Source organism: Buteo buteo, chromosome 13, assembly GCF_964188355.1.
Source record: "Buteo buteo chromosome 13, bButBut1.hap1.1, whole genome shotgun sequence".
NCBI lineage: Eukaryota > Metazoa > Chordata > Aves > Accipitriformes > Accipitridae > Buteo > Buteo buteo.
This window is the reverse complement of record NC_134183.1, coordinates 6,308,649-6,330,669: the sequence shown is the minus strand read 5'-3', so window position 1 is coordinate 6,330,669 and position 22,021 is coordinate 6,308,649. Positions and strand designations below refer to the sequence as shown.

Here is a 22,021-nt window from a genome sequence, read left to right as displayed (position 1 = left end):
TCAATCAGTTAGGCTCCCTTAAAAAGCCATCTTTCTCTGAGCACTGCTGTAATAAGCCTAGTAACACTCCCCAAATTAGATTTCTCTTACAGTTATTTGGGGCTATTTCAATACTTTTACAAAATTGAGTCATCTCTTACAACGATATCACTAATTAAAACCAAGATGAGCAACTGCTTCCACAGCTTGGTGGGTATGACTGCAGAGTTACTCGAGCACATGTTACAGCATATGTATCCTCTAGGAACATCAGATGAATAAAAGTTGTTAAGCTATCCAAGAGCAAATGTCAAATTCCTCACGCAAAAGCTTGACTGAACTCTGATGCCCGTCTGAGATTCTAAAAAGGTCTCCAAACATTAAACAGAAAAGGCAGTTTGCCACAAGGATTGATTTCATTATATCCCTCTGGACCATTCATGGGATACTGCTGCAGCCTTCTACTCCGGGGTGCTTTGACCTCGGAATCCAACAAAAGAATTTGAGCAAGGACTTGTACTAAGAGAGACAACGTTGCCATGGAAAGCTGAACAAGCCTTTAAAATCACAGCTTCACTCTACCCTATATCCCTGGCGCTCTGGATTTCTTCAAGCTTATCTAACAGTGTACATGGCAGGCTTTTATCTCCAAAAATCTAGCCAACAAGTTGCTGTTGGTTTACTACTCTGCCTCCTTCCTCAGGCTGGCATTATGATGGACACCCAAGAACTAGATCTCTTTATAACAGTGACATAATTTCCCCACATAAAAATATTTTGAATTACATTTAAAGCGCATTCAAAGGTATGAGGATTTGGCTGAGCACAGGTAGCTGAAAGCAACAGTAGTCATGGTGCCTATGTCTCCAGATGAAAAATGTGAACATTAATCGCTCTCCTTCAAGAAATTATAGCACACCTTAATTGGTGTTTTGGCTCCACAGGAGGGTTGGTAAGTAAGGACACCCAAGATTCTCCTTATTGTTAAGTTTTGGTGATCTCAGACTTCTTGAATTCATCATTTTAAGTTACCAGTCAAAAGACAAGAACAAATGGAGATAATTCTAAAATAAACCTCCCGAATTGGTTTTATTTGCTTCAAGCTTATGTAAGTTTACCACTATTTCTGCAAGCATTCTTCTTAGGGCTATTACAGCATTTGAGTATTTTTGTAAATAACAGTCCTTGTCACTGAAGGTCTGAATCTACCTGCTTAAATGAACCGAAAATCTTACGTAAGCCAAGATGTTAAAAAGATTTTGCTGTAGCCAGAACTCTGAAAAAATTCTCTATTCAGGAATCCAGATTACTGAAGAGCGTTACAGAAATGGATTAAAAATATCATCAGCTGTTCTAGTTATTAAAACGATATCAAACTCTTCCTTATGGATGCGGATGTACCTACTGCACTTACACTGCAATTCTAATTTTCATTCATTTTCTATCGAGCCCATTCTTTCTCAAGCAGGATTTTAAGGCACGCAAAGCTTTTTAAAAGAATTCAAAATTTATGTTCAAGGTAATTGAAAACAACGTGTTGTTTTCTGCATTTTTGTGTGGTCACTGCAGGACAAAAAGGCTCTCCTGAGTCTCTGCGCTTGTGTCACTGCTATAAATTCTTGTGTCACTGGCATTAGCTTAACACAACGTGACTGATCTAATTAGACACGATGTGTCCCAGCAGCTGCACGCCAGCCTGGAAACTCAAATAGGCCCTTTCAGGTGATAGCAGCTTTGCATGGTCCTTCCACCCATAGCAGCTGATTAAAAACATATATATTTTCAACCTTGAAGCTGAACTCCTACCACAGCCCCTCGGGGGGATCACCTGGACCATTGTAACACAGTGTGGGGCACAGGCAGTGCTGAGCCCCACGGGACCCCCGCAGCCAGGGGCAAGCTCCAGCCCTGCCCGCCCCAGCCAGGACCCGGCACTGGTGATGGAGCTCCGTGAAAGCACTTCCAGCATCACTGTGGAGCGGCTCAAGAAGGGGGCCAGCAAGAGCAAGCAGGTGGATCTCCAGTTCATATTTGCCCTTAACCCTCACCTGGCACCAAGGAGCATGTCCATGACCAGCATCGAGGCCCCACTATCAGCAAAAGGGGACCAGAGCCTGCCGAGTGAATGGCTGTCACAGCCCATCAAAGTGAAGAAGCCATCTGGAGACAGCAGGGACCCCGTGGCTGCCCAGTCTGGCTCCAGGGGCTGCAGACCCAGGTGGACATCACCATTTGGGCGGCAATTAGAAAGGCTGCGAGAACACTGGGAATGCTGGCGGCTGGAGATGAGGGAGCAGCAAGCCCAGCAGGCCACTGCTTCACTCCACCCCGGGACAGATGTGATGGCCATGATCCAGAAGTGCCACAGCCACCTGGACTGCGAGGCACTGTGGGCCACCACACCATGCCGGCCCCATCGCATCCACGTGCGTGTTCGGAAGCGGTCACTGAACCTACGGGAGGCTAAGCTCAACGAATTCAATGTAGTGACAGTCCTCTGCCATGACTTGGTGATGGTGCATGAAGCTAAGCAGAAGCCGGACCTCACCAGGTCTTTTTGACCACGCTTTTGATGATTGTGCCACCAATGCACTGGTGTACAGGCACACTGCCCAGCCCCTGGTGGAGACCATTCCCAGGGCAGTATGGCTACCTGCTTCGCCTGTGGCCAGGCAGGCAGCAGCAAGACACACGCCATGAGGGGAAGTTTCTCTATCAAGAACTCTGAGCCCTCCTGTCGTGGTTTAACCCCAGCCAGCAACTAAGCACCACACAGCCGCTCACTCACTCCCCCCCACCCAGTGGGATGGGGAAGAAAATCGGGAAAAGAAGTAAAATTCGTGGGTTGAGATAAGAACAGTTTAATAGAACAGAAAAGAAGAAACTAATAATGATAATGATAACACTAATAAAACAACAACAGTAGTAATAAAAGGGTTGAAATGTACAAATGATGCGCAGGGCAATTGCTCACCACCCGCCGACCGACACCCAGCCAGTCCCCGAGCGGCGATTCCCCACCCCCCCTTCCCAGTTCCTAAACTAGATGGGACATCCCATGGTATGGAATACCCTGTTGGCCAGTTTGGGTCAGGAACCCTGGCTGTGTCCTGTGCCAACTTCTTGTGCCCCTCCAGCTTTCTCGCTGGCTGGGCATGAGAAGCTGAAAAATCCTTGACATTAGTCTAAACACTACTTAGCAACAACTGAAAACATCAGTGTTATCAACATTCTTCACATACTGAACTCAAAACATAGCACTGTACCAGCTACTAGGAAGACAGTTAACTCTATCCCAGCTGAAACCAGGACACGTCCAGAGAGATCTATGTCCTGGTTGCTGAGGATGTCTTCCACAGGCTGCAGGACCCCAGCTGCCAGAAACTGGAGCTTTGAGTCTATGGGGCCTTCTTTGAGCTTTATGGGAGCAAAGTGTTTGACCTTCTGAACTGGTAGAAGCAGCTGAGAGTGCTGGAAGATGGTAAATAGCAGATCCAAGTGGTGGGCCTGTGGGAGGAAAAAGTCACCAGCGTGGAAGATGTCATCAAGCTAATTGAAATGGTTAGCAAGTGTCGCACGTCAGGCAAGACCTCTGCCAACACTCACTCCTCCTGGAGCCATGCCGTCTTCCAGATCATACTCAAAGAAGAGACGGCATTTGTATGCCAAGTTTTCCTCGATTGATTTGGCTGGGAATGAGCGAGGAGCTGACATCTCCACTGCAGACAGGCAAACAAGGCTGGAGGGGGCTGATAGTAATAAAAGCCTCTTGGGACTCAAATTGTGTATCCGGGTATTGAGGCATAACAGAGCCTACACCCATTCAGGGCTAGCAAACTCACCCAGGTCCTGAGGGACTCATTTATAGGGGAAAACTCTGTACCTGCATGATTGTCACTGTCTCTCCAGGAATGAGATCCTGTGAGCACACCCTTAATGCCCTACAGTATGCCAGCCATGTGAAGGAGCTGGTGGTGAATTTAAATTCCATTGGACAGCCCTGTCAGGAGGTGTTCAGGTTCCCACGTCAGCTGAAAGATGTGAAGAAACCGTGGAATATGCAGAACTGTCCCAAGACAGCAGAGTTACAGCTATTTGGGGTTCAGGCAGATGAGGAAGTCTCCCCTCAGTTATTTACTTTCAGTACTGGGGGGGAAACACAGAAGAGAAAAGAGGTGGGTGAGAAAATGCTTCTGGAGAAGCATCGGGAATCTCTGTGATGGTTGAAAGTATTCTTAGAAGCGGCTGGGGAAATAGACTACAATGTAGATTTTTACGCTGCACAGTTTGAATCAGTTCTGGGTCAAAAAATTGGCATCGTGACCAAGATCCAAGAAAAAGTCAGATTATTCCGGTCAGCTCTTTGCAAGGAAGAACAGGGCAGCAACCAGAGCTGCACGAAGAGATCCTGTATGCCGTAAGCTGTGCTGGAGACCCCTGAACCCTGAAACTGCTGCAAAATGAGAGCTGTTATGATGCCACTGCATAAACTGCCCCACAACTCAAATGCTTAAAAAATCTTAAATAGTGTCTCCAGGGATATTTTGGTTGGTTTTGTTCTTGAAAATAGTGGGTTAGACACATAGGAAAATACGACAGTGTTGTTTCCAGGTATTTTTCACTGTAGAAAGCAAAGATGTGCAGTTGTGAGGATCTAACTTGTAGGAAAAGGCAAGAATTTACAAAAAAAATACCTCACCTCATCTGGGCAGGTTTCCTCCTCATGCTTGTAACATATATATATACACATATACACACACACACATGTATACGTACTTGCCTACATGGAGCCTGCTTCAGAGTTGTGTCAAACCACCAAAATGAAAGTCGCGTTCCCAGGGTAGGAGGCATTTTGAGTGATTTAAAAAGGTGTTAGAGTGCAAAGCACTGTCATTTCTGAGTGTGATATATTTGAGAAATTAGGGTTATTTTGTCATGGTATAAGCAGTGGCTTTTTTATAGCATCAGCTCGCTTTTTTCCCTCTCTCCCTCTCTATCTTTCTTTCTTAACTGTATTCTCATGAGACATTAAAAGAAAAAGATGCTGAACCTGCATTCATAAAAATCAGACTAAAGATCATGGCACTTGCCTGACCAGTGGGGAGAAGATACACCTGCAAGGTTTGCAGAGGGAAGCAGGAGAGTCAGTGCCCTGTATCAGAGGCCCGATGAGAGGAGATTTGCCAGATCAAAGGGTCAGAAAAGCTGCATCCAGCAAAACACCATCAGATAGCCCATATCAGTGCGACAGTGGCACGCAAGGAGTGGCAGCCCCGGACTGGTGCATCATCCCTGGTGGTAAACCCTGCAAAAACTGCTCTTGGTAGAGAGGTCAAAGCATCAGACACGTATCTATGCTTATTACTCAGTTTGGAACTTAATTAGTATAAAATATTGAAAAAGATAACAAATAAGTGGAAGAAATTAAATGGTATAAATCATACCTAATTAATTGATTACAATCTCCCTCCATTTTCTCACACCATCTGAGCTCTCTCTGGCTGTTGGTCCCATCCACCAGTTTATGCTAGTGAACATTTTAAACATCTGATCTGAAGTCTGCTGAAACCAACGGAAGAACTTCAGCAGCCTTTCAACCAAGCCAGAAATTTGTTTTCAGTGATGAAATTATGAGACACCAAACGTTGTTTAAATGCTGGTCATCTCCTAGTAATAATATGCTGTGCTTTTCAGCTTCAGTGCACTTTACAAGCGTTTATTTATTGGCATCCTGCTTGTTTTGGTGTTCCTAGTTTCAGCAGCTTGTAGTGTTCAGAGATGCAATGAGACATAGGTACTACTTGCCAGATTAAGATAAAAGTGTGTTGTTTCCAGCAGGGATTTACCATGAAAGGGTTTTTTCCTTTCTGAAAATCAACTTCTTTGAGGTTCCTTCCTTAGCATTTCTCTTCGATTCTTGTGTTTGAGGTGCTGGATATAGTAAAGCAGCAGGTTGTAAAGCCCAGGTACCCCACCATGGGGTACAGTATGTGAAAGTACACTGGCTCCATGGTCCCTTGCCTGGGACTATCTAGCAGGCTCCCTTTTAGCTGAGTGAAGGAAGTGTTTTCTACAAAAGGCATGTGATAGATTCACTCTTTTGGCTGCCTGTGGTCCTTACTCCAGGTCTAAGTCCCCGCTGTTTACATGCTGTGGCCGTGCGTTAGCTATAAATCATGAGCATGAACTGTTTTGGCAAAAAGGGTTATGAATTAATTGAGTTGGGCACAGTTCTAGAAACACAGTTTTAATGAGCTGGAACAAAGTCATACCAGGGCAGGATGGTTTGCAGTGAGTAGGAAAATGAATTTTATTCGCTCTTTGTTTTTACTCACACATTCAGGAGGCTGTTTGCAACTAAGCTCAGAAGGGGACTCATGAGCACACCCTACTGCTTTCTAAAGCAGATGCAAAAGGAATTAACTAAATTAGCCCTCTTTTCCATTTTTGTCATTATGCGAGGTGTTGATTAACCTCTTTTCCTTCTTTGATGATCTTCATTTACATATTTTCCTTTGCTTTCTAAACATAAATCCTGTGTATGCAGAGTGCAGAATCCCTTCTTCCTATTACCTAGACTTTAAGCATGACTTCTGCCTGTTTTCAATGAGTTTGTAGCCACAGAATACCCCTTTGTATTTTGGGTTTGGAAATGTAGTTTAAGCGCGTTTACACGTGTCCACAGAGCCCAACCCATAAAGGTTCACAGATTCAATGAAAATTCATTCCAATTTTTACTGGCTAAGGGCATGCCTTCGTAATGAAACCAGAAACAGGTAAGTGTGCTGGGGTTTAGGTTTGCATTGCTCTGGTGACCATGAATGTTCAATTAAATAAAGATCCGTAATTAATTATAGTGAGGTCAGCCGTTCACTTAGCCTGTTAAACAACTGAAACACTGTTATGGGATGAGTTTTTGTTTATAACTGATTGTAGCTGAATGAACAAGAAAAGCAACCATTGTATAAATAGAACCTGGCTAATCTAATAATTTAATGCCTGACAATTAACCATAAATACTGCTATTCTGTTATGCTGCAAGGATTTAAATCTGTTCTCTTCCTACCTGAGTCATTTCCAGGGGAGATTTTATTGTTGGTGAGACATTATACTTAGGAGCTCTACATCCCACCCCTCCAATACTTCGTATGCCCCTGCTTGACCTCAGTGTTTCATAAGGACTGAACACACACACTCAGAACCTCCTCTGTCAACAAATGATAGTAGTTCCCATTGCAACTATATAGCGAGATAGATAGACAGGCATACATATATGTGTTGGTAAAATTTTCCAGCTGCTACCTTCCTAATTCTGAGCTTAGAATAGCTTCAGCTGTAAAATACATTCTTATTTTCCACACTTCCCTAGTGTTTGCCAGTTAATTTTGTCAGAGCAGCATTGCAGTACCTCCATAGCTTGATTCAGTCTCTGCTGAACTCCTTGTTAGATTTCTTCATCGCTTGTTCCAACTCTTGCTTGTTCTCCCTGTGCAGTCCTCAAAGGTTTGAATTCCTTCAGTCTAAAGCATCTGAATGCCCATATGCTCCCTTGAACAGGCAGGACAGTTCAACCCATAACACGTGCGTCAGCTGAAAAATAAAATTGATTCATCCACAGTTTTTTGAAACATTCAATTGCTTTGCCCTCTGCTCTCACATCCACTTGCCTTCCCATCTACTCCTCCTGTTCAAACTGCCTTTCTAGCTGTGACTCTCCATACCAGGCAGTCAGCAGTAATATTGTTGCGTGTGTCTTACAATCTTTCCTTTCAAAATTTCTGCCAGCATTGCCAGCTCTCGCGTCTCACAAAACACAGGTTTTCCATTCCTCTTGTATGTTCTAGAATTATTTAATTGTCAGAATCATATTGGTTTGGGGGTTAATTAATCTTTTAGACTTTTCGGTAGCAGAAATAAACTTGGAAAGGTAACAATCTAAATGCTTCCAAGCTGGAAGACCATGCTGAAAAAAAATATTTACAGAAAGTTAATCTTGTGAATTTTGGAACCAGAAATAGGATGTTTAAAAGCATGACTTTGGCAGTACAACTCTGCTTAAACCTTCCTGGCTCAGGCACTTGTGATCAAGCCTGTGCAAAGGTAACCCCTTTCCTCACTACCTCTGATAATCAGGTGGTTCGTTGACCATTTGAAGACATCATTATTTGGCTCTGTTTCTGTGGAAGTCCAGGGGAATGATGTTGAAAGCTGAGCTCAGGGCCCAGAAAACCCACAGTTTGATGTGGTTTTAGGAGAGCTCACCTGGGGCTTGCAGCAGCTAGGACAGGAGATGGCCCCACGCTGCTGTAGGAGAGTGGAAGGGCAGAGCTGGGTGAAAGAGGCAGGCACGAGATCTGCTGGCTGTGTGTGTTGTGCGATAGAAAACAAGTGAGGTTCAACCCCAGCATGACGTCCAGCTTCCCAAACTGCAGCATCTGGAGTTTCCAGTTCAGTTCTGAGGTGTCAGTCCAAATGGGAGCTGCAATGAATGGATCAAAATAATCTGTACCCTGCAAAGACAATCTGGGAGAACAAGATGCCTTCTGGTACTGCCTCTGCAGCAGGCAGTATGCAATTTGCTCAATTTAGCACCAAGTAAGCATGGCTGAATTTAGCCCTGTATTTTTGGCTTTATTATTATCTGAGTATTACAGCTCAGCCTATTATCATGAGGCTAACTCACAAGGTTTTATTCAGATTTTTCTCTGGTTTTCTGCTCAAACAAAGCCTAAGGCAACTGGGATTTTCCAGAGTAGAGAATGACTGTTGTCGCTAATAATAGCTTTAGTCAGCAACATATGTTTAGTGATGCACATCAATATTTGTACTTTCACAGATGCTAAGATTTTGCGTTTTCGATTTAATTGTGTCCAGGAGCATGCTTTATCTCCATGCTATAAAAGTACATGTGAGATACTGAATTTTTATACCTACATTTCCCAAGCTGAAAGCCTGTGGCTGAAAATTCCTCTGTGCTATCAGGCAACATTACATTGCAAACCATACCATTTCCTACTTCGTACAAGAATCCCGTGAATCTTTGAAATATGCACCTCAGCTGTGATTTACGAGGTATTTCTATCATTTTCCTTTTATTTTCTACAGAAGCAGGTAATATCTCATAGGGTATCTTGAAAGACTTTATGTTTTGAAGCAATTCACCTGGTATTCTGCCGCTCTTGCTCCTTTAATGCTACAAGGAATATGTGATGGAAACAATGTTGTTATTCCTCAGATTGTTCCTTGAAGTTTTCTCTTGTTTCTGCTTTTATATTGAGTCATTCTTCTTCTTGTGACCTCCTAATCATTTCCTCAGCAAGAGACTGGGATGTGACATGTGAGGAGATGATTTCAAGTGAAGAGGAAAAGATATACCGGAGAAGAGGAAAGCTGAGATGCAAGGATCCTGTGTACATGCAAAACTTGCAGTACTTTGGTAAATAAGCACAGAAATGTTTAAATCTGCATCACAATGTTGTCCAAATGGCAAGCACAGTCTTGTCTGCAAACTTGAAAGAAAATTCCTGGCAATTCTCTCAGGTATTGGACTGGATGGAGGCAGCTGTCCTCCTCAGTGTAATATTGTGTGTTTTTTACTGAGTACGCGTGATCAAATCTGCATGGTAAAGGTTTGGTACTTATGTACGTAACATTGGTGGTTTTGTTTGAAAGAACACCTCTTTGTGCATACAGTTCAGGTGTCATCTATCCAGAAATTATAAATGGCCTCCTTCACATTCTGGATGAAAGAGGTTTGATGTAAACCCACCATGTGGCTTTTCTTATTTAGAAGACTTAGGTTTTGCTTGAATTAATTTATGTCTTCCAAACTCATCGTAAGAAGCAAAAATATCAGGAACCTCCTTCTCCTTGGGACTGACTGGGGCCAGGCTGATGACAGCACTGTGCACCAAAACGCTTGTCCACTTTTTCTAAATCAGTTGGTAACAAAGAAGCATTTTGTTTCTTGTCTTACAGCTACAAATAGGCTCCTACGACCACTGAGCACAGGCATTTTCTCTCAGCAGACTGTGTTCTTGATATTGAGGAATAGAACAGTAGCTGGTGAACAGCTGCTGTATAATAACCTGCACAGTTTCCTCTGTGTCTTGTCCTGAAATTGATGTTTCAACTCATTCTGATTTGTTAGACTTCACTGGTTTTGCTCATCACCCGAAAGCTGACTCTGCACAGGTCTTGCTTACAGCTGACCAAGAGGGTACCATTGCTGGTCTGGAGTTTCTTATATTGTTCGCAGTCTAATTTACATAATTTTATACCAATTTCAAGCAGTATTAAGAACCTCTTGAAATAGGACATTGGAGCTCAAACTTTGCTTGGGTACTTACTCCCTCTTTCTGCAGACTCTCCCTGTCTTTTGCAGCTGTGGGATGTTGCCTGCGATGCCTCTCCCTCATTTCTTGTCTCTCAACAAACTACTGCTTACAACCTGGTCCTTCCCTTTTGGTGAGTTCATACATGCCATCCTCCCTGTTATCGTTCCAAAGTGAGGAGAATAAATACACCACCCTTCCCTTTGAAAGAAAGAAGTCTAAGCAGAAATGTTTCCATCTCTGATATTTCTCCAGTTAAGCTTCCCGCATCCCTTTTTCTTTTTCTCCTGCTCATGGTAACTTTTGGGTAGTGGTGCTATTCTTGCATGACCAATTTGCGTAAAGCCATAGGAAAATATCTTTTTTATTTTGTTTAAACTGGCTTTTAAATTTTTTGTGTCTAATTTGATGGATGAAAAAACAGAAGGAGGTGCAGGACTAATGTTTAAAAAAGCGTCATGTGTCAGTGAGTGCCCTGACTCTACGCTTTTGACTTAGCAGCTTTGTGCAATGGAGGTTGAAACTACCAATAACTGTAAATATAACCCATTTTTATTGGCATAACAGTGACATCTATTGTTTGATATTATATACATCTGTGCCACTCAGCAACTGCCTACAGGTATTGAACTGATCTTTCTCAATTTCATAAGATGCAAGCATGTAAAGTCAAATTATTGATTCAAAGGATTATGTAATAACACATGTAGTAATGCCATTGGACAGCTATGCAAAATTAAATCTAATTTGTTTTGTCACAGCCTAATTTACAGATCAGCGTGGACTGATGCACAAAGAGACGTGCCTCCTATTTCTGAGCGTGTTGGAAGATGTTGCTTTTATGAAACCTACACACCAGCCACACTGCTGGCAAGGCTGCAGCAATGCTGCATCTTCCACACTGTGGATAGTCAGAGACTGGCAACACGCAGCAGCAGATTCTCCCAGGAAAACTGCCTTTGCATTGACCCCCAGTGCAGCTTCTGCCCCTCTGCAATCCTTGGACCTAACCAAGGGAACCCTGAATATTCAATTGCAGGGACAGGCATGGTAGGCAAGTGGTGTGGGCAAGCAGTGAAAAAACACCATTGTTCAGTTACTTTTCACTGAGCGTTTTCTGCGAGGCAGAACCACAAGCCAGCGCTGGGTCTTACCCAGGCTACTAAAGCTGAACTCTTACAAGACAGCCCCAGGGGTGTGTGACGGCCACAGTATGCCAGGGACTTGCTCCGGGTATTTTCAGACCAGTTCTTGCACTGGGAACAGAATTCCAAAGCATCAGGCTGGGGGAGTTAAAAGAGAGTTACTTTTCTTTAAGTCCTTTCTTCTTGCCCTCTCTTGATTATCTTTTCTACCTCTCTCTCTCCTTTTAATAGAGAATACAGAATTCAAATAGGAAAGATTTTAATATAGCAATAATGAAATACAGGGGCTATCTAGTGTGTCAGATACTGTAGCTGATTAGACTTTCTGATTCGTGGGCTAGCACTCAAGGGAACAGCAACTGTCTCTTTACTGCCTTGTCTATGAAAACAGCAGAAGGCTATGTATGCTCATTATTATTTTATGTGATTCTGAACATTAGAGGAGAAGTGGAGAGAGCAGAGCTATAGAAAGATATTTTTAATAATTTTAATGGAATACCCTGTTTAATTCTTATATAAGCAAACTCTGGATAAGCAATTACTCTCAGTAAAAATATTTGATGCTGGTAAATGAAGCAACATAGTTCCCTTCGTTTTAAGCCATAAGCTTTAATATAAAGGTGCAGAAATGTAAGAAGCATGGGTAAATGGAACACATTGCCTATAGACCATGCTGTGAAGATAGCACTGAAAAATGTGCTAAACATTCAGCTTACACTTAGAGTTCACTGGTGTACATAATTGCTCTCTTGAACAGCCATAGCACATTCCTAAACTGAGGGTATAAAGAAGGGCTATGTTGTGTAACCCACCAGGCTTACCGTCGTTCAAGAATGAAGAGTAAATAGTGGCTTGTCCTCCACAGATCTGTACATAGATGGACTTTTCAAACGTCCGTTCAACTGTAAAGGCTGCAGGATGAAATATTCATATTAAAAATCTTGGACTAAAATCTACATCGCAAGTTTTTCATGTATTGTTCTCCACAGCGATGTAAACTTGCATCTAATTTCCTATGTTCAAGCCTCCCTTTTCAGATGCTGTCCACATAGTAGCACCCAGCTGCAAAATAACAGCAGCTGTGTTTCTAAGGGCCCGTGTTGAACTTCTGTGCTTTCCAAAGAGGGAGAAAAATAAATGTTACAGGAACAAGTAATGCAGATTTCATAAATAAACACGTTCTGAAGGTCTCACTGTTCCCTCAGTCAAGAGGGAAAAGGAGTGTATATAATGAAAGCTCTGAGTATGTGCAGTGTCGTAGGGGCTGGAGATGCAGACACACACCAAACCCCACTGGGCTAGATTTTCTGAGACGCAAGCGTTCACAAAAGCAATGAAAGATGTTGTCTGTCCCAAAAATCTACAGTTTCATGGGTGAAGAATTAAGAGATCTAGCGGTGGCTGTAAGGAGCAACCGGGATGCTATGGAGCAGCAAGATGAGAGGTCAGCACCTCCATCCCACGCTCACTACCCGGAGAATGCCCAAGTATGTGTCTGAAAATGTGTGAAGTGGTGACGGCAGCTGCTATCAGAGACCGGGGGCTGGAGCTGGGGGGAATGAGAGAGAAAACTCAGAGTGTAGGGAAAAGGCACAATCCTGGGACTAAAGAAAAACACCTGCCAGAAAAGAGTGACCCAACCTGTGGGAGCTCCCGGCCGTGCTGATGGTGCCTCTGCAGTTGGTACTTTTAATTTCGTAATTTAAAATGGAAGCCTCAAAACAGTTGGTGCACCACGCAAGAACCCTAGAAAATGTAGGGACAGGGATACTTAGAGAAGCTGTGTGTGCCTAGGGATAATGGTGTAGCTCCACCAGCACCAGTTTGGATCCAGCTGAGTGTGTTGGTTTCTTTTGGGGGAAGAACATGTTTTCTTTTGACCCCCAAATTCTTTAGGTTTATGCAGGTTCTCCCTTCTCCACAATCTTAGCTAAAGCTACCACAGGTATGATCATTCAGCAACAGCACCCCGACCACAGTGCCTAGGGGAGATCCCTGGCACAGGAGGAAGGTCCTTTACCTTCAGGAAAGCAGTGCAAAATTACATGCAAAATTACACTGCTTAATGTCAGAGCCTTTCCACCTCCCCAGTCTTCCAGGAAAGCAGCGCTCTAAGATGAGGGAATATGGTTTGCTAATACATTTAAACGTGTCCTGCTCCATCCGTACAGAGCTCTGGAAAATCTTACCCGTGTGAGAATTGAGGTTTTTTGTGGCTTTTTCTAGCTTACACGTTCTGGTATTCGCACCGCAGTACCAGTGGGACCAGCAGCTGGAGCACCTCTTCCCCAGCGCTGGCGACAAGCCCACCGGTCCCAAAGGTAAGTGTGAAAGAGGGACATTTTTTTTAATTGCGTCCTGACACATGGCAGAACTAATGGAAGTGGCAGGGCCGACAGCAGCTCTTGAGGAAAGCATCGCTGATTCGCGGCGCTCTCGGTGACCCAGAGCAGCCATAACAAATCCTGGCCTCTCCAACCTCAAGAGAGGCGTTTCCACTTCATTTTCTTTTTATGGGCAAAACCCTGAGGTCTTTATTCAGTCTCTGCTCCACACTTGCTCGCGTGCCAAAGCAAGTCACTGTGACTGGAATTGAGTAAAAGCTGAGAGTCAGGCCCCGTCCTAGAGGCACCACTGGTTTCAGGTGGAGTTTCTTCAGATTGAACTCACTGCAGAGCACATTTTCTCCTCGGGTTCAGGTGGACACCCAAGGCAAGCATCCCGCTGATCCCCCCCTCCCCGGTGTGCCCCCTGGGACCAAGGAAAGGGGCTTCGCTCTCCCACCCTCAGATGCCTGGGAGAGAGACAACCAGGTTTGCAGCAGGCACAAAAGTAAAGCTGCAAGATTTTTAAAAAGACCCGAGAGATGTGGGAGCCTGTGTCACACCGAAATTTAGAGGGCACCGTGCTGTCAATTCCCCACACATACCCTTGAAATCCCAGTCCTCTGTATTTATTTATTGTCTCTGAACTCGCATCCCTTTAAATTGCAAAAGCAGAGAGTGAGTGATAGTAGGTTCTGAAAAATCAGCGTTAGCAACATGCAGGCAGCCCCCAGTCCGAGTGGAGGGCAGTAATTTATTATCCATTAGGTGATCTGTCAGTCAAAGAGGACTAACAGAGCAATAAACTTTGAAGTGATCGGTGGAGCTCTGCCCATACTACTAGCTGGCTATCAGAAAGGTCAGGGTGGTAAGATGGATGGTTTCCTCTTCTTCAGACACTCTTTCTCTCTGGTGACACATGCAGCTCACTCTCATCAAGCAAGATTGTCAGGTATCTCCTGTGGATGAAGTCAACTCCAATCCAATTGCATATTTTACTGTTTCAGAGGAAAGAATCCAAAGTTTTTATGTTTTACTGAAACATTTTCAAATGAGGACAACAGCCCCTGTTGCTCCGGTGGTGCTGGAATTAAGCGGCAGCCTTCAGTGCCAAACCCAACCCCGCTGCAAGGCTGATGCTCCACAGCTCTGCAGGGCTCCCAAGGCAGTGGCCAAATGCTGATGCAGTGAACTTTCGGGAGACTTTGTCAGTGAAATTATTCTCCTGTGTTGCTCTACTGTAGTCAGTCTGCCAGGGCCTAGATGTAAGACCTCTTACGTAGGATTCAAGGGGTGCAAGCTCATTTCTTGTCTTTCACCTGATCCATCAACCTGTGGGCTGCGCCAGGGTGAGGCCCCAATCATCCATCGGTAAGAGCTAAAATTCAGGATTCATTAAGCCAGACAGAAAGCACGGGAGATTGACAGACTCCATCCCTGGGAAAGGGGGAAACTTAAATTTTGGTCCAAAACTGCTTCAAATGTTTCATCCCACACTTGTTCCAAGTAAAACAGAAACATTCCTGGAGGCAGCAAGTAATACGTGTTTTGAAAGGTTTCTCTAAAGCAGGTGCAGAAGCTTTCCCAGCACGGTGTCCTAACACATTAATATTTCCAACGGAATACCCTAAACAGAGAGTCTTGCTCCTGGGTGGCCAAGGAACCGTATTTCTCGACCAGACTTTTAACTCATTTGAGAGTTTTCTCTGAACGCACTGCGCAAAGCAGCCTGGAGCACTCTTGCGATGGGGAATTAATCCACGCTCTGACACACTCTCTGGCTCCATCCTTTCTTCCTCACTCCTTATTGCACTGATATTTGTTACCAGTCTCTGGCTTGCAGCTACGGGCAAAAGCATAGCCAAACTTTCAAGCCCCTGGGAGGGAACTGGAAATGGTCCCAGCCTCAGATTCCAGCCCAAAATACAGTTCTGGTATTCCCCATCCTTATTGTCATTGCAATATCGTGCACATGTTTATTTGTCATACTCTAATAAGCTGTATGTGAACAGCTAGCTTGTTTATTCTCTAAGGATAGATTAGAACAGCCAGTCTCCTCCTGGAATAAGTGGAAGTTGAATTATTTATTTTCTTTTCTTCATAAGAAGCTTATAGCATGCTGGATGAAAAGTCAGAAATAATTAAGAAAAATGCTATGCATTCAAACAGAAGATATACCCATAGACGAGCTGAAATGACTATCACTGCTACACCGTTCAGTCATAACAGGTCACAGCTGGTCTAAGTGTGGTCTTGGGATGGGAAGGGACTATCTTTTTGGTGTTTCAGGATTTAGACTGGAAGAATGTAGTGATTATATGGCAGTCTGTCATTTTATCTGAAACAACTATTCATGTTCACTTCCAATAACAGTGAGTAAGCTTCTGGATGATGCTTTTTACCAGGTGGTATGGAAGTGTTTCACCAAACAGGCTACTGTCATGATGTGCATTTTAGAGAAGGAGATACTGAGGCACAGAGAAGGGATGACGTTTCAGGGCTTGGAACATGTTATCTCTTTAATTATGCTTTCAAATATCTTTATTTTTAAGATACTATTTCTGATGTTTTTCATGCTGACAGAAAGTTTGAGAATATGCCTTCTCTTTATAGATGCACCTTCTTTCCTTTCTAAAATACTGGTGCCTCCCACAGAGGAGAAATTCTCCCTTTATGAGTTTCTATTCATTGGTCCCACACCTCAAGTCAGAATTCTGAGTAAAAGACAACACTCCCCAACAATGGAAATTAGAGCTGGTTTATAAGGTGTGAACTAACATCCCTTTAAAAAAAAAAAAAGCCTCCTATTGCTTTACTGATACTGGATTAATTTTACATTGCCCAAATACACGGTCAGATGTGTCAACTTGGAAGCATTACATACACAGAAAAGTCCTTTAATTATGATGCTGATCACATGTGGAACAGGATTTTCTAAGACAGATGTAAGAAAAAAACACATTTCAGGAGCTAAATCCTCAGTAACCCCCATTGCTGAAATTCCATTTGGGAATAAATAGCCCAATATGCTCACTTCAGTGTAAGAAAGAAATACATTAAAGGTATTTTGAATTAAAATTGAATTTCCATTTTAGCACAAACCAAGTCCATCCCACGTAATCGTACTTTTTACTACATACAGACCTGGGATTGCTCATAAAAACAGATTCTCTAGGTTTAAAGCCAATTGCTGCTCATATTTAAGTGAAACTGCTGTTTTACCTGAGGGACAGCAGAAAATACTCATCTCAACCTATTACCAAGCCCTTAGAGTTTAATTAATGGATGTGAAGTGCTTTGAGATCATCAGATAAAAGGTAGTTTATAAGTGTACATATGTGATGCTGACTACCTTGGCTAACCTGCCCCGGAGATGTCTGGAGTTAAAAGCATGAGCTGCTGCAGCGGAGGGAGAAGAGCAGGGCTGTGTAGGTGGGTTTTAAAATCCCGCACCTCTGTGGATTCCACACAACAGGGACCTGTAACCAGTGGGTTACACAAAGGTACTGTTATTTAATGCCACAGGCAGAGTCCTACTAAACTCAGCAGGCAATCAGATTAAGCACCTACCATCGCATTTGGACATTTTTAAGGTTAAAATTGTACAGAGTATTTCAGAGCTATGAAATTCATGTATTTTGCTAGAGCTGAGCAGAATCCAGCTGTTCAAAGAGACAGGGATTTTCCAAGTGCTCCAGGTAGTACCCAGCCTCTACTGAAGTTTACCAGGTACTAGCCCTAACTTTCTTGGGGTCTATTGAAAATCCTGGATGTGGTCAAAAATTATTTATGAAGGCTTTTAGCTTCTCTGGGAATAATAAAGCATAGTCTGGATACTTCAAATGGCATCCATTTGCAGCTGGGACAAATTATTCTGGTTTTTCTCTTCAAGGTAAATCCTTCTATATATATATGAGGCTCCATAATTGACCATTATTGAACTCCATAATTTACCATTCTAAAATTCATTAAGTACTTCACAGGCAGTGTAATATTCTTTGACCACCTGCCTGGGCATCCTCATGCTGGTAGGTTTCACAAGTTCTTTTAAACTAGGTCAGTGAAATGTCCTCTCAGTTGAGGGATTTTCTTTGAAGCAACCTCACTAGAACAGCCTTGAGTTAGCATAGTGAAATGTATCTCAGAACATAATGTATAGCAGTATATGGGATATAAGATTCATTGACTTAGCTAGGTTTAAAAAACTAATCCTTGTTCCCTAAATCTTTGATGAAACATTATTTTAGCTTGAAATGTTATGTGACATGCAGTAATTCTTCCTTGGGTATAAAATTTTATTTCTGCTTCAAGCCTGTTTTGGAAACCTTGGCACTTTCAGCTTCCTGTAGACAACTGCCACAATATGAAAAGTCCTTTGTGATATCGGAAAGCAAGGTGCCCTAGTGCTGTGTGATGTGAAAACTCCTTTAACTATGGGAAGAAACAATGTATGATAATTTCAGAATTAAAACATTATCAGTGCTGGAAACGTGGAGGTAAATCCTCTGTTGAACCCAATATTCAGCACAGAGAACTGACTGACATTCAGAAGATTGCTGTCACCCCAGGTTGCTTGGAAATTGAGCCACTGCATAGGTTAGAAGACCCACTGAGAAAGCGGTTCAGCTTCCAGGCGATGGATACACCAACCTGTGGGAACACAGCGTGCTCTGAAAACAATGTCATGTCCTGCAGTCAGCGCACTCCACCCAGCAAATGCACCCACCAAATGGGAGCATTGGCAGTTTGACCAGCAGAAGAGAGTCTGAACATCGTCAAGAACCCATCCCTATTTTAGCTGAGCTAGTGCCTAACAGTTTGATCCACTAATCTGCTTACAGCAGATCATATTTCCTTGCTTTGAAAACTGATGCTCATTTTGTAACTTTAAAAAAAAAAAAAAAGTCAGAAGCCTACAAGCTGCATATTTTGGGAATCTTTTAAAGACAATACTTTTCTAAATGCAGGGTTGGAGATTTGGAGACCTCTCCTTTCTTGTTTTTGTTTTATTTCCCATTTAATTGTTCAGCATCACCTATTTTTGATTTGCAGTCAGATGCCCTAAACTCTGGTACATGTATTATCCTTATTACCATTGCACATTCTTATTTAATTATTTTTAAACATCCTGACCCATTATAGATTAAAAGTCATGAATGAGGTTAATGTATAATTAATGAGTAAGGGTGTTCATGTTGACAGCTTAGAATAATGATGAATGAGCTGAACAAGAGATCTGACGAGCTGTCCAAGGTCAAATTGCACATGGCAGTGTTAATGTTGCCTGACACAGCTCTATTTCCTTCTGATTTCCTATTTTAAACAGATTTGTTATTCTTACAGAGCTGTTAAGCCATCTAAAGGGATGGGAAGATATCCTCTGACCTCTAAGTAAGGAGTGCTCCTTTCTGGTAGTCCTTTATACCATCTGCCATGAAGTACCACATCCAAAAACCATTCTCTCTTGAAAGATACCCACTAAGTTCAGAGGACAGTTGATCAGGAGGGAGGGGAGGGAAGAAGTAAAAACAAACCACCAAAAAAACCCCAAACCAAACAACCACCACCTCAAAAACCCCTCATTATAGATTCAAAGAAAAAAAACTTTGATCCATTTCCATATAGCAAATATTCTGTTTACTGAAATAAATATTTTCTGACAGGCTGCAAACAGCATTCCTGACTGATTTTTGTAAAAATCCCGGCTTTTCTGATACCAGTGAGAGTCTTGCTGTTGTCTCCAGTGAAACCATAACCAAAATCCCATGTAGAGTAGCACTTGACTGGTCAGAGTGATATAGAAATTGTACATTGATGCAGAACCTGACCCTGTAGTTCTAATTCACTTAGAAAAGGTATTATCCTGTGATGCAAGCCCCACAGTTGCAGCAACATGCCACTGTAATCTGTACGGTATGTTTTACGGCAGCAGCAATTAATTCTGCCCTTTCTCTTTACTTAAAGGTTGGTTTCCTCATCTGGAGTCTTCTCTGGGAAACAAGGCACTATGGATGATGGATAGACTGTGTGTCAGGATTGCTGGGAAAACCATTTGTGTCTGCTGCCTTCGGGGTTTGTTATACTGGACCATGGGCCAAGCCTGGTAGGTGCCTTGAAAATGGGCAATTTGTCTAGTTGCCACGTTTTCCACACAGTCTTAAGTTACGTTTGTCTCAGGGAGGAAGGAAAGGTTTTCTGTCTCTCTAATCATTTGCTATGTACGTTGTTGCTACTTAATTTATTTTCTTTGGTCACTGTTGTCAAAGTTTGTACTCCTTCCTCAGTCATGCACTGAGTTAATTGAATGCTGGTACACACCCTGTCTTTCTGCAAAAAGGGTGCCCAGTGTTAATGCAGTGTCACAAGGAAATAGCACAAAATGCTTGAAAACTGTTTTTTTTCCTAAAATAGTTAAACAACAACAACAACAAGATTGTCATCTGAAACTTGGCATTCCTACCACAGACACTGCCCATGCAAACATGCCTATATTGACCCTGCGACCAGAGCCAAAGGGCAAACTGTAAACCCATTATACAAACCCTGGCTGATGTAGAAGAGGTCTTGTCTGTGACTGGAGCAACGTCTGGCCCACGCACGTTCCCGTGAAGGTCAGAGTAGGCTGTGATCCTTTGATCTACCTGTGGTGCCTTGGGGATGCAGAATATTTCTGGCCAGCAGAGATTCTGAAAACATTGGGACATTCAAGCTATTCCAGAACATAAACATGAACTTCCTCTGATGTTAAAAATTAAAGAAAAATCTTACAAGCTGTAGACATGTATCAAATGCTGTGAAGATTCTACTAATTTGCTTAAGCAAAAAAATACCACGATGTATGAATGCACAATATGCTTTTATGCAGTATGGCAGAAGAAGAGATTACTTGTAGTGCATATCTGTTTCCTAGAAGGCTGGGATCACAACAAAGAGGGTAGACAAAGGCATGAAGATCTGTAACAGCAATTGGTATAAATCTACTGAACCAAAATAATTAGGGTAAAATTAGAAACACAAAATAATGTCCTGGGTAAACTGTCACTTATAATTGATATGATTCAGACTGAATTAACATAAATCCCCAGCATAGAATATTTAGAAATTGCTTTCATTTTATCATGTTCATAAGTTCAACTTTTGCCTAGACAAAGATATATTTAACAGGCCATTTATCTGCTGATGATTGCCCATAAATAGGACTAAGGCAAACTAGAAACAAACAAACAAAAAATCCTTTTATCTCTCATGGTGCTATATGGACAGAGTAGGATGTCACCATGCAGACACACACTGCACCTATGTAATTTTTTTTAAGTTAAAAGTTAAAAAAGAACTGAAAATGAACAAAAATAGCAAAATACAGCACAACTGTGGCATTATGTATGCTATATAATAAGAGCGACCTGTTCGAGCCAAGAAGAATATGTGAGACCTGCCTCAGCCTGGCACTTTTTCAAGGACTGGAAAAAGCAGGAAAGCAGCCCCATGGTTCGTGTGATAGCAGTCATCTCTCGGATCACAACACCCAAGACAACTGACCCAGACCCTGTTTTGTAGTTCGGGAACTTCATTTAGGAAAGCAGATAAAGACCTGCGTGCCTTCGCTTCCACAGATACTATCATGGAAGATACCTGCAATGACTCATGTTCACAGATCCCAGGGCTGGTTTCTGATTTCGTGTGTTTCTCTCAGGAAGACAGAGGGTACCATTGCTAGGTGGCAGGATAAAGAAGTTGCGGTGGCAGGATAAAGAAGTTGCGTAGGCAGGTCCGAACTTGACTGATTCATGCGGCTCTGCTGGCCCGGGCTTTGCTGGGGATCCAGGAAACTTCCCTTTATTTTCTGCCTCAGCAGAGAGCAAAGCATTGAGCTCACCCAGCTGCGTAGCAGCGAGGATATGATGGTGGGAAGGAATTGAGTTTGCTCTGCTTTTCACGGCACTTTTTGTCACTCTAATAACCTCACAGATAGGAAATTTTGCTTGGAATAAAACACAACCATGTCACACATCTGACATCAGAGACTAAGTGCCCAAACTATATTTCTTATTTTCTCCTGCTAGATTTTCCCTTTTTCTTCCTATATTTTCTTTCAGCTGCTAGGGTCCAGACTGACTCAGTATTCGGGTTAGATAAACCTCACATGTTCTTCTTTGAAGGGGTAGTGTTTTATTCATGTTTATTGTTCTCTTGCAGTAGTGTTTCCACTGCTTTTTTTTTCTTTTTTTGGCTTTTTTCT

At 42.7% G+C, this 22,021-nt stretch overlaps 1 protein-coding gene across 1 annotated transcript; it reads left to right on the top strand.

The window, feature by feature from the left end:
- The first annotated feature begins 1,919 nt into the window (after positions 1–1,919).
- On the top strand, positions 1,920–4,199 carry KIF2B (kinesin family member 2B). Its single transcript, XM_075044011.1, is given in 7 exon segments — positions 1,920–2,530; positions 2,532–2,611; positions 2,614–2,697; positions 3,281–3,621; positions 3,623–3,794; positions 3,797–3,856; positions 3,859–4,199. Coding segments are annotated over 7 exon segments (1,689 nt in total).
- Positions 4,200–22,021: the final 17,822 nt, after the last annotated feature.